Raw genomic sequence first — 17,202 nt, 5'->3', positions numbered from 1 at the left:
GAAAGATGACTACGGAGAGTCTTTGGGATGAAAGCCTGACAAATGGAACAGGAGGCACGGTCGGGGGAAGCACAGAGACAAAATAAGCACTGTTTGAGATGGTCTTTATGGGGAATCTGTCTCCAGCACTGGCATTTATCCTTTTTGGATGACATGAAACCCCACAAGCAACAATCAAAAGAAAAAAAAGACAAGAGCAAAAACCCCAATGGGTCACTTAACTGAAACAGCTTGATGAACCAGGAATGAAGCGGACATTCAGACCGATGATCTAAATGCTGGCATTCAGACTGGCAGCAAAGAAGTTCTGAGGATGGTACGCCCAGATGTCACCTTTATCCCCTACGCTGTAAGTGGGGAGCATACGTGTGATGCATAGAATACCTTAAAACAAGTTAAAAGCTTTGGTATACTGGCCAGACGTCAGGCCGCCCTTGGCAGGGCATTCCCTACTGTAAAGAGTAATGCAACAGTGAAATGGAAGGACATCACTTCTTCCCCTATGTTTTTACGGATTTTCTGGTGGAACCCTCTTGTTTACAGTTTCTTTAGTATTTATTTTTAAATTTGAGATTTTTTTTTTTGCCATTTTTACAAAGATATTTTCAGTGTTTTTATTTAACTAGACAGAAGTTGACTACAGAGTTTTCTATTGCAGGTTAGAGGTATTGGCGAAAGGAAAAATGTATTTCAGTAAGATTTTGAAGTCTGCAAGCCAAAAATGATCTGTAACAATATGAGACCTGGGTGGCCTGCACTAGCTTCTTCTTGTCCATGGAAAGTAGAGTTGGGCAAGAACTTACCATAACAATAGATGTCTTACTTAATTCCAAAGTCTGGGTCCGGCGTCGGCTGGTGTCGCCTCCTCTCCGACGTCACAACGGCTGGAGTATAAAGGCATCGGCCGACGCCATCTTCTTCAGTGTTTCTTGCCCCAGATGCCAGGTGCCCTCCTAGGAAGGCTAAATTTGGTAAATGGATAAAAATAATCCCAAACATGCACAACAGTAATAAACAGATACACCATAGGAAATACCCCCAGCTAATGGGAAAAGGGGTAGGGACCCAAAAAGAAGGATACAGAGGGGTAGGTGGGAGGGAAAATCCGACTGCAGTTGCATATCTATCGGACAGCTACATTTATGGTAGGTACAAAACTGTACTATGTCCTTCAAGAATGCAACTGCAGTCATAACATATGGGTTGAGTACCATAGCCAAGCTGGGGGTGGATGGAACTAAGATAAGGATGGTGTAGCTAAAATCCCCTGCAGGACTGCCAAAGCAAAGCCTGCTCGGGATCTGGAGTATAAAGGCAGGTTGTAGTGCTTGGTAAATGTATGCACGGAGCTCCATGTAGCAGCCTCTAAAATGTCCTTTGTTGCCACTCCTCTTAGGAAAGCTGTGGAAGTGGCTATAGCTCTGGTGGAATGTGGCCTAATATTGGCTGGCACACCCTTTCCATGGAAAGAATAGCAGAATCTGATGCAATGTCCAATCCATTTTGAAATTGTTTGTTTGGGGATTGCTTTTCCTTGCACTCCAGCAGCATAGGCTACAAACAGTTGGTCAGACTTTCTGGTGGCCTTAGTTCTGTCCAAGTAGTAACGTAGTTGTCTGTGTATGTCCAAAGTATGCAGTAGTTTTTCCCCCTTATTTTGAGGATTGGGGAAGAATGTAGGCAGGTGAATAGCTTGATTTAGAGACACCCTGGAAATAACTTTTGGCATGAATGTAGGATTGGTTCTTAGAGAAACTCTGTCTTGATGAAAAATGAGGAAGGGAGGCACTCCTCCCATGAGTGCCTGTATCTCAAACTCTTCTTGCAGATGTAACTGCCAACAAGAAGGCAGTCTTCCATGAAAGAAATTGCATTTCTGAAGTTGCTGCTGGCTCAAATGGAGGAAGAGTTAATTTTTCCAACACATAATTGAGGTCCCATGCAGGTACTGGCTGTTTTCTGGGAGGTTTGATATTCTTTATTCCTCTTAGAAACTGTCTTGGCAGAGGATGAGAAAAAACTGGAGGGTCACAGTTGTATTTTGCTGAGATTGCTGAGGCATGAATCTTTATTGAAGAATATGAGAGTCCAGTATGAAATAGTTCCGCCAAGTATTCTAAAATCTGAGGTATACTCGGTAATGCTGTGTCCTGACCCCTGTTGGCATTCCAGATGCTGAATCTCTTCCACTTGGCTGAATAGGTTTTTCTGGTGGAAGGCCTGCGTGCTTCCAGCAAGATTTCTTGAACTGATTTTGAAAGAGAATTAGGTGGAGAAGTCATGTTAGCCTCCAGGCTGTCAGATGTAATGTTTTCAGGTCTTGATGTACAGTCCTGTAATTGTGTTGTGTTAGGAGCAGGGGCCATAGGGTCAGAGGCCATGGTTTGGTCCGAGTTATGGTCAATAGCAATGGGTACCAGTGTTGCCTTGGCCAGTCTGGAGCTATCAAGATGCCTGTTGGTTGTTCTGCTCTGATCTTCAGTATCACCTTGGTCAGCAGAGGCAGAGGAGGGAATGCATAAATTTTTACAGAATTCCAGCTGAAGGAGAGAGCATCCATTTTCCAGGCTAGAGGATGGTGAGTCCTTGTGCAGAATTTTTCCAGGTGATGATTTAAGTGGGAAGCAAAAAGATCTACATCCGGTCTTCCCCATGTCTTTGTCAGTTGAGAGAAAATATGAGGATGCAGCATCCATTCGTGTGGATCCATGAAATTTCTGCTCAAGTTGTCCGCCAGTACATTGTCCTTGCCTGGTACAAACTGGGATTGTAAATATATCTTCAGGCTCAGGGATTTTTCCCAGAGAAGCATTGTTAGTCTGCAGAGGGGATAAGAATGAGTGCCTCCCTGCTTGTTTATGTACCACATGACAGTGGTGTTGTCTGTCCTTATTAGCAAATGCCCTTGTTGTAGTGATTTTTCAAAAGTCTCGATTGCATGTATCACTGCCAACATCTCCTTTTGGGTTATGTGCAGATGCCTTTCCTTTGGCGTCCATTGTCCTTGAATGCATCTGCCCTCCATGTGCGCCCCCCATCCATGGTCTGAGGCATCTGTTGTAATCATTTGGCCTGCTTGAGGTCTGTTGAAAGGCATGCCTTTGTTTAGCTGACTGGCTTGAGCCCACCATAAAAATTCTTTTTGCAGACATGGAATAAGTGGGATTATGTCCTCTAGGCTTTGGCTGTGTTGAGACCATAAGTTTTTTAAATACCATTACAGCTTTCTCATATGAAGTCTTGCCAAGGGTATCAGAAGGATGCAAGATGCCATGAACCCCAGGGCCTGCAGGATTTTTCTTGCAGTCAGCTGGGATAGTTTTGCTAGGCCTTTGAAGTACTCTGGTAAATGCTGCTGTTTTTCCTCTGTGAGGTAGGCCATTTGGTTTTCTGTGTCCAGTTTGGCTCCTAAGAAGATAATCTGTTGGGATGGCAGTAGTTTTGACTTCTGAATGTTGACTGTGTATCCCAAGGCCTGCAGTAGATGCATGACATAGTCCAAATTTTCTTTTAAGGTTTGTTTGTTGTCTGCTTGTATGAGGCAGTCGTCCAAGTAGGGGTATATTTGAATCCCCTGCAGTCTGCAGTGTGCCACTACTGATGCCAGGCATTTCGTGAACACTCTGGGCACAGTAGATAAGCCAAACGACAATGCTGAGAATTGATAATGCTCTGTCCCTGCAAGAAATCGGAGGTATCTTCTGCAGCTTTGTCTGATTGGGACATGCAGGTATGCCTCCTTGAGGTCCAGAGTGACCAGCCAAGACCCCTTGCCCAACATGGGAAGGAGTTGCTGCAGCGTCAGCATTTTGAACTTTGGCACTATGAGAAAAGTGTTTAGAGATGACAAGTCCAGTATGGGTCTCCATTTGTTTTCTTTTCTTGGAACAAGGAACAGTCTTGAATAAAATCCCTGGCCTTGCTCCTGAGGAGGAACCCTTTCTATTGCTTTTATACTTAACAGCTTGGAAACTTGAGAGCGCCAATGCCCTTTGATGTGGCAGGTTTGGCATGCCTTGTCTTATTGGTAATGTGTGGAAGTGGAATCTGTAACCTTTGTCTATCAAATCCAGAATCCAGTTGTCCTTGGTTAAGATATGCCAGTTTTGAGAGAATAAGGATAATTTTCCGCCCAAAGGTGCTTCTCTTTGAACCTTTGTAGGCGGAACGAAAGTCACGTCATTGTGATTGTCCTTGTGGTGCAACTGAACTGTCTGCGCCACTTCTTTGATTTGGAGGTTGCCATTGGCGGCCCCTGTAAGATCCTCGGTATTGACCTCTACCTCGGGCACATCTGTTTTTTCCCCCTTTGAAACTTGTCAGAGCCGGGGAAGGACCAATTCTTTGAGGGCCAGTTTCTGCTGAACCTGGGTGGCTGAACCTGAAGGAAATCCTTGACTGTCTGTACTGACTTTGCTTTTTCCTCTATGGATTTCAATACATCTTGTGCATTTGCACCAAAAAGCTTCTGTTTTTCCAAAGGTGCATCCAGTAACTTTACTTTAACATGGTCAGGCAAAGACTGATCCTTTAACCAAGCATGTCTACGTATCACAGCCCCAGTCATAGCTGCCCTACATGAAGCTTCCAGTGCATCATAACCACACTGAAGAAAATGGTTATTAACCTGCTGAGTGTTATGTATATGATTCTGCAATGCCTTTTTATCAATAGGCTCAGGAGAGGCTAACTTTTTCTGTAAATCATCCAGGAGAAAATCTTGGTACTGAGACATGTGAAAAAGGCAGTTAAGTGACCTCATGACTAGGGTAGTAGAGGTATATACTTTTTTACCCCAACTCTCCAGGGACCTTGCTTCTCTGTCCGCTGGCAGTGGGTTTTTGGCAGAGGAGGTAGCCACTCCCTTGGGGCCCTGTGAAATAGTTTCTAGATCCACAGAGTGGGCCTTAAAAAGGTGCTTGTGAGTGTCAGGGACCCTATAATATCTGTCCGGCTTGACAGGAGCAGGAGGAAGAGAATCAGGATTAGCACTGGAGTCAGAGAAAACATCATCCAAAACATCCATAACAGGTGGAATAGCCAAAGGTCTGTGCTGGGGAAGCTTGAGGAAGGTACGAAGCCTTTTCCTGGAGTCAGAGAATTCCTGACCCTGCCATTGAAAATGTTCCCTCATGGAATGCAGGACTTCACCAAAAGAAAAATCCTCTGGAGGGGAGGCAGAGGGAATTGATTCCTCAGCATCAGAGTCCTCGTAGGCCTGGAAGGATTCTTCTTGGGTATCGGAATGCTCAGAATCCCCAGAGGCTTCATCCGAAGAGAGGTAGTCTGCCTGCTCAGTTCTAGGCCTTTTCTCTGCAGGTGACGGAGAACCCCTGTCTGGATGAGGCTGAGACCCCCTGATAAGGGAAATAAGATCAGCAGCCAGAGACATGATCTGCTTATAAGAAGAAGGGGCCTGGGCAGAAGGTTTAGGATGGGCCTTGGCCTGACTGGCGGCCTTAGCACGTGCAAAGGCCTTGATGGACATGGATACAGGAGGCCTAGCAGCCCCACGTGCAGGCGTAACCTTGTCCACAGAAATGGTGTCGGGTAGATCCAGAACCTCGGTTTCCGGAGGAAAATCAACAACCGGCACCGGAGAGATCTCCGAGACCAAAGGTCGTGTTAACGCTGTGTCGTCAGCCTGGAGCGGTTGATTTACCACCTTCAAAGGGACCGGAGCACTAGCAGAGGGTTTGGGAGTAGCATCGGTAGTGGACGCGGGCCGAGGATGTCGGTCCCGGTCCTTGCGTTTTTTCGCAGATTGGGTTGTCGGTTGATCCGACGGCATGATATATGCAAAAGATTCACCGAAAAAGTCCTCGGCGAATTCTGCCCGGCGCCTGAGAGTGCGCTCATTAAAGCAAGCACAGGCCGAGACGTCGTGGTCTGGGCCCAGGCAAGGAAGGCAGAGAGAATGGAAGTCCTTATGAGATATTTGTTTACCACAAGACAAACAATTATTAACTTTCTCAATTTGTTCTGACATCGGCTGAGGCAAGAATAAATGTTCCCCAACGGGGTACTTAGCTTTTAGATGACTTCGGTACTGAAAACACAGGAGCTGACCGACCGGCACTTGCGAAAGTACAGTTTTGTACCTACCATAAATGTAGATGTCCGAACTGGATAGCATCTGCAGTCATAACAAGTGGGTTGTCCTGTCGTCAGGCAGCCCTGCAGTCGGCCGGATTCCAAAGTCCGGGTCCGGCTTCGGCTGATGTCGCACTCCACCCGTCATCTCTGTTGGTCTTCGGGTATAAAAGCATCAGCCGATGCCATTTTCCTCCGTGTTTCTTGCCCCAGATGCCAGTAGCCCTCTTGCAGGCTAAAAATTTGGATAGATGCCAATGTTTCCAAATAGATAGAGGTAAACACAACAATAAGCATATATGTACATATATACAAACAAATACACCATAAAAGAGTGCCCCCCAACAGCTAGCTATTAGGAGGGTAAACACCCTAGGACTACCACAGAGTAGAAGGAGGGAGGGTAATCCTGACTGCAGATGCTATCCAGTTCGGACATCTACATTTATGGTAGGTACAAAACTGTACTATGTCCTTCATGGATGCATCTGCAGTCATAACAAGTGGGTAGAATACCATAGCCAACTAGGGAGGAGGATAAAAGTAGATTATGGTGTGTTTAGGATCCCTTGCAGTACAGCAGTGGCAAACCCTGCTCGGGATCTGGAATATAGAGGCAAATTATAATGCTTGGCAAATGTATGCACGGAGGTCCAAGTAGCCGCCTCAATAATGTCTTTGGTTGCCACTCCTCGTAAGAAGGCTGTGGTAGTGGCTGTTGTCCTTGTAGAATGAGGTCTTATGTTCTGTGGAATTGGTTTTCCATGGAAGGAGTAACAGTATCGTATGCAATTTCCTATCCATTTGGAGATTGTCTGTTTGGAAATAGCTTTTCCTTCCCTTCCTGTTGCATAGGCTACAAAAGTTGGTCAGTCTTTCTGCTATTTTTGTTCTGTCCAAGTAGTAGCGTGGCTGTCTATGTACATCCAAGGTATGCAGTATTCTTTCCCCTCTGTTTTGTGGGTTGGGAAAGAAGGTAGGTAGGTGGATTGCCTGGTTTAAAGACACTCTGGATACCACCTTGGGCATAAATGTAGGATTAGTCCTCATGGACACTCTATCTTGGTGGAAGATTAGGAAGGGTTGCACTGCCATTAAGGCCTGTAGTTCTGAAACCCTCCTTGCTGAAGTAATTGCCAGTAGGAAAGCAGTTTTCCATGACAGGTGTTGTAGGTCTGCTGTTGCTGCTGGTTCAAAGGGTGATAGTGTCAACTTTTCTAACACAAAGTTTAAATCCCAAGCTGGTAATGGTGGTTTCCTTGGAGGTTTTACATTCTTGATTCCTCTGAGGAACTGCCTGAGCAAAGGGTGAAAAACAGGTGGATCAAAGCTGTATTCTGCTGAAATAGCTGATGCATGTATCTTGATGGAGGAGTAGGACAGGCCTGAATGAAGAAGTTCGCCAGATACTCCAGAATGTTAGGCATATCTATGTTTGACACATCTTTTCCTCTTTCCGTACTCCAAATGACAAACCTTTTCCATTTTCCAGCATAGTTCCTTCTTGTTGAAGGTCTGCGTGCTTCAAGAATAATGTCTTTAACTCTTTGGGAAAGTTCTGGATTAGCTGCTGCTATGTGATGTTCCATGCAGTCAGTTGCAGCGTTTTTAGGTTTGGATGTATGATGCTGTAGTTGTTCTGAGTTAACATCAAAGGCATCAGGGGTATTGGCCACATATTGTTACGAGACATGCTCTTCAGTAGTGGGTACCAGTGTTGTCTTGGCCAGTTTGGAGCTATCAGGATTATCCTTGGGCGTTCTTCCTTGATTTTTAGTAGTACCTTGTGTATCAAAGGAAGAGGTGGGAATGCATATGCTGTTAGGCCTTTCCAGTTGAAGGAGAGTGAGTCCACTTTCCATGCTAGTGGGTGGAATGTCCTTGTGCAGAACTTTTTGAGCTGATGATTGAGAGGTGATGCGAATAGGTCTATCTGTGGCATTCCCCATTTCTTCGAGATGGTCTTGAAGATGTCCGGGTGCAGCTTCCATTCGTGGGCATCGAAGTGGTTCTGCTTAATATGTCTGCTAGAGTATTGTCTTTCCCGGTACAAATATTGCCTGTAACTGAATGTTGTAGCTGAGTGCCAGGGTCCACAGCTCCAAGGTCATTCTGCATAGGGGTATGAATGAGTGCCTCCCTGTTTGTTGATGTACCACATGACTGTGGTGTTGTCTGTCCTTATCATCAACTGGCCCTCTTTGAGAAATGGTTTGAACTTTTGGATTGCCAGTTTTACTGCCAGCATTTCTTTTAGATTGATGTGCAGGTGAAGTTGATCCTGTGTCCACAATCCTTGCACGCATTTGTCCAGCATGTGGGCCCCATCCTAGGTCTGAAGCGTCTGTTGTGATGGTCTGGCTTGGTTGACATCTGCGAAAGGGTAGGCCTGGGTTTGACTGGCATGCCTGAGCCCACCATAGGAACTCCTGTTTTAAGCATGGAATTAGTGGGATTTCTGTTTCTAGACTGTGTCTGTGTTGGGACCATAAATTCTTTAGGTACCACTGTAGTTTCCTCATATGTAGTCTGGCAAATGGGACCAAGATTATGCATGATGCCATGAAGCCCAAGGCCTGCAGAACTTTTCTTGCTGTTAACTTGTTCAGTTTTGTTAGTGCCAAGAAGTAAAGAGGAAGTTGTTTTGTTTTTCTGTAGTCAGGAATGCCATTTGTTGTACTGTGTCCAATTCCGTGCCCAAGAATGTCCTTGTTTGGGATGGTATCAGCCTTGACTTTTGTAAATTGACTGTGTATCCCAGTCCTTGTAGCAAGTAAATGACCCTTTGTAAATCTGTTGTCAGCTTGCTTTTGTTGTCCCTTGTAGCAGGCAGTCGTCCAGGTATGGGTAAATTTGAATTAACTGTAGTCTGCAATGGGCGATTACTGATGCCAGGCATTTTGTGAATACTCTGGGCAGTAGATAAGCCAAAGGGCAATGCTGAGAATTGATAGTGCTCTGATCCTGCAAGAAATCTGAGGTATCTTCTGCAGATTGGTCGAATGGGGCGTGCACGTATGCCTCCTTGAGATCTAGAGTTACCAGCCAAGACTCCTTGCCCAGCATGGGAAGAAGTTGCTGTAGGGTCAGCATTTTGAATTTTGGGACAATGATGTATGTATTTAAGGTGGACAGGTCGAGAATTGGTCTCCAACTTTTTCCTTTCTTGGAACTAGGAATAGTCTGGAGTAGAACCCCTTTCCTTGTTCTGCTGTTGGCACTCTTTCCACAGCTCTTATGTTTGCTAACTCCATTATCTGGCGTAGAGCCTCTGTTTTTTGATTTGGAGGTAGATTTGGCATTCCTCTTTTGACTGGTAAAGTGTGGAAGTGAAACCGGTAACCTTGATCTATGGTTTGTAAAATCCACTTGTCTTTTGTTATGTAGTGCCAGTTTTTGAAAATAAGGTTAACTTTCCGCCTAGAGGAGCTGCTATTTGTTCCCTGGTAGGCGGATTTAGGATTAAGTCACTGTGGTTGTGCTGATGTAGTGGCAGTGGCTGTGTCTGTGCCTCTGTTGTTACCTTGCCACTGTCGTCCTCTGTAGGCACCTCCTCTGGATTGGTTTCTGCCTCTGGAGCGTCTATTCCTGCCCCTTTGAAATTTTGTGGAGTCAGGAAAGGACCACTTTTGGCAGGCCAGTTCCTGCTAAACCTTGGGGGTTGAACCTGCAAGAAATCTTTAACAGTTTGAACAGATTTTGCCTTTTCTTCCATTTTCTTCATAACCTGCTGGGCAGGTGTACCAAACAAACTTGTCTTGTCCATAGGAGCATCTAGCAACTTAGCTTTAACATGATCCGGTAAAGCTTGTTCCTTTAGCCATGCATGCCTTCTTATCACTGTGCCTGTCATGGCTGATCTAAATGAAGCCTCCAGTGCATCATAGCCACATTTTAAGGAATGGTTGCTAACCTGTTGTATGTTATTTACCATCTCTAATACATATTTCTTATCAAGAGATTCATCAGTGGTTAGTTTTTAGTTAACTGATCAAGCATAAACTCTTGGTATTGTATCATGTGAAACTGACAGTTTAAAGCTCTAGCTGAGAGAGTAGCGAAGTGTAGACCTTTTACCCCATCTGTCTAGTGACCTTGCTTCCCTTTCAGAAGGAATAGGGTTTTAGCTGTGGTCGGCTACTGCCTTGGGACCCTGGGATATAGTTTCTGGGTCTGCAAGTGGGGCCTTGTAAAGGTGGTGATGAGTATCTGGCACCCTGTAAAATCTGTCTGGTTTGGCAGGGGCTGGGGTAAAGAATCTGGAGCGAGCAAACATCATTGAAAGCATCATCCACCACAGAGAACAGGAGGTATAGCTAAGGGCCTGTGCTGTGGGAGGTGCAGAAAGGTCCTAAGTCTTTTCTGGAGTCTGAAAAATCCTGTTGCTGCCATTGGAACTGTTCTCGCATGGCATGCAAGGTTTCCCCAAAGGAGAATTCTTCTGGTGGGGAAGCAGCTGGAATGGATTCTTCAGCATCAGAATCTTCAAAATTGGAGAAGGGAGCCTCAGGCTGGTCAGTTATGTCTGATTCATCAGCAGAATCATCAGAAGACACTGGCTCAGGGGCTCTGCCCTAGGTCTCTTCTCTGGGGCTGAGAGGCCCTGTCTGGGTGAGATTGAGATCCTCTAATTAAAGAAATTAAATCTTCTGCCAAAGAAAGCATTTGAGAACTAGAAGAGGGCCTGGATGTGGGGGTTTAACAGGCACTGTTTTAGTAGTCTTGGCTGCTTTAGCCCTGGCGAAGGCCTTAATGCACATGGCAGCTGGAGGCCTAGCAGCACCACGTGCTGGGGTAGAGACATCCAAGGGATGGTGTCTGATAAGTCAACCACCGTAGTGGGTAAAATTTCTGAGGTCGATTCAAGAGTTGTAGCAGGGGCCTCAGTTGTAAGAATAGGTTCAGCTGTACTTTGAGCAGTTTTCTCGGTTTCGCCGAAACCGAGACACTCATGATTTGCTTTACCGTGGTTTCGGCGAAACCGCGGACGCGATGTCGGTCTTTATCTTCGCGTTTTTGGGGTAGTCGGAGGATCCGGCGGCATAATGTCGCAAAATCAGAACCGAAAAACTGTTCTGCAAACTCCGACCGGCGCCTAAGCGTTGTCGGTTGAAAGAGCACAGGCGAACAGGCTGCTACGTCGTGGGCTGGGCCTAAACAAGGCAGACAGTAAGAGTGGAAATCTTTATGAGGTATTTGTTTCCCACAGGTTAAACAATTGTTAACTTTTTCTGACATCGGCTGAGGCAAGAAAGAGTCCCCAGCGGGTACTTAGCTTTAGAAGTCTTGAAGTAGTATTCGGTAGAAGTAATCTCTGGATCCGACCGACCGGCACTTGCGAACAGCTTCTGCTTGGGCACCACGGCAAGAAAGACTGAGGAAAATGGCGTCGGCTGATGCTTTTATACCGAAGACCAACAGAGATGGCGTCGGGTGGAGTGCGACATCAGCGAAGCGGACCGGACTTTGGAATCCGGCCGACTGCAGGGCTGCCTGACGACAGGACAACCCACTTGTTATGACTGCAGATGCATCCATGAAGGACATCTGCTTCTGCTTCGGGCACCGCACGGCAAGAAAGACTGAAGAAGATGGCGTCGGCCGATGCCTTTATACTCCAGCCGTTGTGACGTCGGAGAGGAGGCGACACCAGCCGACGCCGGACCCAGACTTTGGAATTCATCCGACCGAGGGCTGCCTGAGGCAGGACAACCCATATGTTATGACTGCAGTTGCATTCTTGAAGGACATCCCCAATGGGTCACTTAACTGAAACAGCTTGATGAACCATCTGTACTAGGGAGTGGTGACTCACTACCCTAAAGTACCTCAATTAGATTTCCTGGGATTTCTTCCCTAACCAGGATTTGAGGGATGTCCTCTGGTCCCTCCAATATGATTTCGCTGTTCATCTCTATCTATAGAATCTTCAGCCTCAGATGCCATACCAGCCTTCGGGGGGGGGGGAATCAAACATACAGCAGGTTCTGAAACTTCAGTAGGTATGTCAAAGTCAGAAAGGGCTGACTGAGTCTCTGGCCTAGGCACTTTAAGCTTTTTCTTAAGTGGTGGAGGCATGTCTAGGGGAAGCAGAATCCGCCATCTTAAGAGTGTGCCAAGCATTTCAGACACTGGGTCTCAAGAAAAGTGCGAAGAGAAGAAAAATGGGACTGCAAGGTCTTGGAAACAAAGAATTGGCAGACAGAACAAGCTCTGTAGTCATGTTACACTCTTAGGCAAAGAGACACTGGGTGTTCAAGTCTTTGCACAGGATTTGCCTACCAGACTCCCACTTATTCCCCCCTAGCTGACATCTAATGCCCGGAAGATAAACAGTTAAGAAACTTAAAGGAAGGCTCCCCCCAACAGGGCACTTATCTCAGCATTTCAAACAATGGTACCAACGACCAAATGATGATCAGTCCAATGGATAAGTGACCTGCATTCACGCAGACAGTGACATAATCAGAGGAATTATGCTTGTACATCCACCTATAACACCCCTACACTTGCAAGCTGAGGTCACACATTGTTCATACGGTCCTGGAAAGGTAAAGCTTTGGCACTCCATCCAGACAACAGTGATACCCCATGTGTTAAGAATACCGCAACAGTGATTTCAGTCAAGACATCACATTTGATGCAGAGAAGGATAGTAATCTGAATGGTCAGTTTTTCCTGCCCAACTTTATAAATGATTTATTACTGGATACTGACAACTGCTTTGAAGTACCACTTGTTGAATGAACAAAAACTGGTAGGGCTGATTAAAAATGAGCTTATTGCACATACTTTTTGTCAGTGAGAATTTGTTAAAAATGAGCTTATTGCACATACTTTTTGTCAGTGAGAATTTGTAGTACAGTGGGGATCAGGGAATGTGTCCTTTTCTCACTCTATTGCATTCTTGGAGTTGGCATATATTATTAGCAGGGTGTGTGTGGTGCATGTCCTCCCTCCCAGATGGTTGGGGATCGCTACACGTTCAATTACTTCCCATTCAATATATTGAAGTTTCTAATGGATGGTTATACATCCATATACATTAAATACACCCACATACAATATACTTAACACACATGCACGTAAATGTACTCCAGCACACACACACACACACACACACACACACACACACACACACACACAGAAAAAAAGACAAAAAGCATCATCTTGCACACACATCACAGCACATATGGAATCTCATCAACACACACTATTTTACTTACAATCAAGAAGTGGCAGAGGGGTTTCATTTACGTAAACCCCTTAGGACTCCAAATTTGTATATTTTAACACTTAATTCTATGCTGATTTAAGCAACTTCTGTCTTTAATATGTACTAAACAGATGTACTTACCGTAAGCTGTCCACGACGTGTTCTACATTTCTTGTGTGAATGTTGTGCTTTTCCAGTAGCCCATTATAACTTGATCCTTTCAATGCTAGCTGTAAGTATAGAATACTACATCAGTGACTGAACTGAAGCCCTATATTAGTACAGTTTATCATCATCATCAACCATTGTTATCTTACTGATGAGCAAACTTACTGGTTTGCTTTTCCAGCAGCCCATTATAACAATCAGTTCAATGCTAGCTGCAAATACAAAATACTATGTCAGTGACTAAACAGATGCTTTACATTTGTACAATTTAATATTTTCTATTATCTTACTCAAAGCAAACTGAGGATTGGGCAATATAACAGTCAGCTGTGAACTGGCACAATGATGAGAAGCTGCTAAAATGCTGAACCAAAAAATGACATAAGGAAAAGGGTTTTACAAAAACAGCAAAGCATGAACTTAGCATTCTGTTGGGTACAATGCAATACAATTCTCATGAGTCAGACTTTTAAGGCTAACTTCCTATTTAAAAGCCTGAAACAAATAAATAAAAAATTACAGAATTAAGACTAAAAGATGTTAAACTTTGCATGGAAGAGAGGGGGGGGGGGGTAATAAAGACAGATTTTCTGAAAGAACAGTCAAAAACTGGAGTAAAATTAGCACATAAATGACCAGAGGTTGAGAAGTGCCTACAGATATAGGAATCTTTAAGGATAAACTAATAAATTAGATAATAAAATAGAAAAATCATTTAAATATTGTAAACACCTTCAATACAGTAGCAGGGTTACACAAACTAAATTTCAGACTATGTGCTTCTTTGATATCACCTGGATTCCAAGGAGTAGAAGGAATGGGTAGAATGGACAAAGTCTAAGATTTTACCTACAGGATGGCATATGCAGAATTATACCATGACCCCCCCCCCCCAAAACGTGCACGCTGATTGGCCAGCGTGCACATTGTAAATCGAGTTATACTAATGGAAAAGGTCCGTCGCCTGGACTTTTTCCATTAGTATAACTCTACTAAACACTGTCTGCTATGTTAAATGGGTTTAACATAGCAAGACAGGTTTAAAAAAAGAAACGGAGATCTCCGTTGCTTATTTTGTCTCACTATGCTAAACCCATTTAACATAGCGAGACAGGTTTAAGAAAAAACGGAGAAAGCAAGATCTCCGTTGCTTTCTTTTTTGCTATGTTAAATGGGTTTAACATAGCGAGACAGTTTTAAAATAACAGCGGACATCTCCGTTGCTTATTTTAAACTGTCTTATGTTAAACCCATTTAACTAAAAAGCAACGGAGATCTTGCTTTCTCCATTGATTTTGCCCACAGAACTGCAGCGGATGCCAGACATCTGCGGAAGGGCAGTAAACAGGCATTATACTATGCCATTATATAAGAAAAGTAATAGTTTCTTTTCTTAAATAATGTCATGGTATAATAGCAATAACCCACTTCTGGGTGTGGGTAATGCTGTATTTACACGGTTGGCTTTGTTAGGTCGAAGCCGCCAACCGTGGGTAAATCCAGCATTACCCACACCCAGGCGTGGGTTATTGCTATAACAACCTACTAAACAGAAATGCTAATTTAGCCAGTAGATTTCAGTTATATAAAACATACTCAGCAAAAAACAAACAGATGTTCATGAATGGATCGCCAATGCAAAGATTAGGGTATATGAGTTTACAGTACCCAAAAACTGGAAGCAGGATAAAGGGAACCAGAGAAATGCACCATCCTGTTGGTAACAGCAGGGGAATGAACCAGAAAATGGACTCTAATAAAAAACCCGGTTCTGGATGCACAATCAACTTTATTCCCAATACAACTGTTAAGTGCTTTCGTCCTTTAGAAAAGCAACTTCATCAGAACTACTGACTTAATTGCAAAGACCTTTAAATAGTCTTAACAAGCACATCACGTGTTTAAACTTTCCAATAATTATTAAAATCCTGATTAGCACTCAAATATACAATAACTAACCCTATCTACCAAAAACTTCAAAAAATAAAACATATGTGAAATATATAACCTCATACAATTCACTCTTACAAATATAAGAATTATTATAAACCAAATTTATTTACACACTGATTCTTAACACTTCTAAAAACATAATTTCAATACTGGATATATTGAACAACGCTCGTTAAACCTTGGGAAATTCATGGCATCCATTTTCATTTGCCATTTTAGTTCACATTTATTTAAATGTTCTTCAGTCATATGACCTCGAAGATCTTTCTTAACTTGCTCTACTGCAATAAACTTAAAAACAGTGAGTCAGACATATGTCTATACGGGGCATTAGTACTTCATTACTAATGTCCAGTAAATCCTCGTACACTCTTTTTCAATTTCCTACTGTTTTTCCCCATATAAAATGCAGGACAGAAAACAACAGACAATACAGACCTCAAAAACAGAATTGTAAGTAAAATGCACATTGATACAATATTCATATTCCCTAATAACTATATTATTACTGATGAATATATTTGGACAGTGGGAAAGAAAAGTCGCGTAAAATCTTACCATAACCATAGATGGCCTTCTCTTCCATGTTGCAGTATTCAGCATATGGGTTTACTCCTCTTGCTTTGCGAACGTCCGGCCAGTATACAAAAGTTTAAAGTCACTGTATGGTGCATGGGACGTCTGACGTGGCTCAAGGAATGTGGGCCATAAAAGTGATGTCTGCAAGCACTAGCCCTCAGAACTGTAAGCCCCTGCTGGAACCAGGCCTAATAAGGGCAATGCCAGTCCTGTGTCACCCAAAAGGGAAATGCAGCCTAACAGGAGGGGAAGGAGGGTGGGAAAGAATACTGCAACTTGGAAGAGAAGGACATCTATGGTTATGGTAAGACTTTACACAATGTTTCTATGTCCTTCTATTCCCATGTTGCAGTATTCAACATATGGGTGAGTGCCAAAGCTCACTGTGAAGGAGGGGGTGGTGGTCTAGAGGGGGTCTCCAGGAATCTGTAAAGGATAGCTCTGGAAAAACCTGCCTGGCTCTGGAAATGTGATCTAACATGTAATGTTTGGTGAACGTGCACAGATGACCACGTGGCTGCTTCAAAAATGGTAGAGGTATCCATAGGTTCATAGGCTGGTACTAGGCTATCGGCCCTAGGGCCTATACAAGCCTAGCTATAACAATTCCCTGGCTATTTCTTCCCACACTATTTACTTCCCTGGACCCCTGTCTAGCAGGGCGACTGACGTGATCCCCGGGGTGAATTTCCTTTTTCCCATCCAATCATCAAGGTTCCTTTTGAACAGGGCCAAAGAGGCGCTCTGCTTGACATGTATGGCAGTCTATTCCAGAGACTGGGGAGTCTCCGAGTCAGAAACCTATCCCTCCAGCATGTTTTGTTTATTGTGATTACAATTTATTTTATTTTATTTTTATTTTACATTTGTTGACCGGGATAGTCCGACTGGACACATGTCCGTTTTCAGCGGAGGCCCGGGGAGAAAAGCTCCAATATTACAAAGTAGATGACAAAATATGACAGATATAAAGGGTTATAGATTATACATTTCATACCTAGAAGGAAGGAAAAGATTAAAAAAATTCAATAATGTGTACATTGATTGTAGTGAAGAAGACAGGACCTTCATGTAATGAGGTAAAGGTAGAAAGCAAGTGGCTTAATGCCTAGGTGGAAGGTACTGGAGAAAAGGACTGGGAATATTACTTAGTCTGGATTAGAGCACTGGCAAAGCCAGTGGGATTTTAAGTG

The 17,202-nt window shown here is 43.9% G+C and overlaps 1 protein-coding gene across 1 annotated transcript in view; it reads right to left on the bottom strand.

Moving 5' to 3' along the window:
• The window catches only part of NADK2 (NAD kinase 2, mitochondrial), a 1,215,936-nt gene that overhangs the window by 936,927 nt on the left and 261,807 nt on the right, over positions 1-17,202 (bottom strand). Inside the window, exon 2 of the mRNA XM_044069966.1 lies at positions 13,451-13,539. Coding sequence (XP_043925901.1) covers positions 13,451-13,539 — 89 coding nt within the window. The remainder of the gene's footprint in view (positions 1-13,450; positions 13,540-17,202) is intronic.

This window comes from Protopterus annectens, chromosome 1.part0, assembly GCF_019279795.1.
Source record: "Protopterus annectens isolate FY-2018-M chromosome 1.part0, PAN1.0, whole genome shotgun sequence".
Classification (NCBI taxonomy): Eukaryota; Metazoa; Chordata; order Ceratodontiformes; family Protopteridae; genus Protopterus; species Protopterus annectens.
This window is presented reverse-complemented; position numbering and strand designations above follow the sequence as displayed.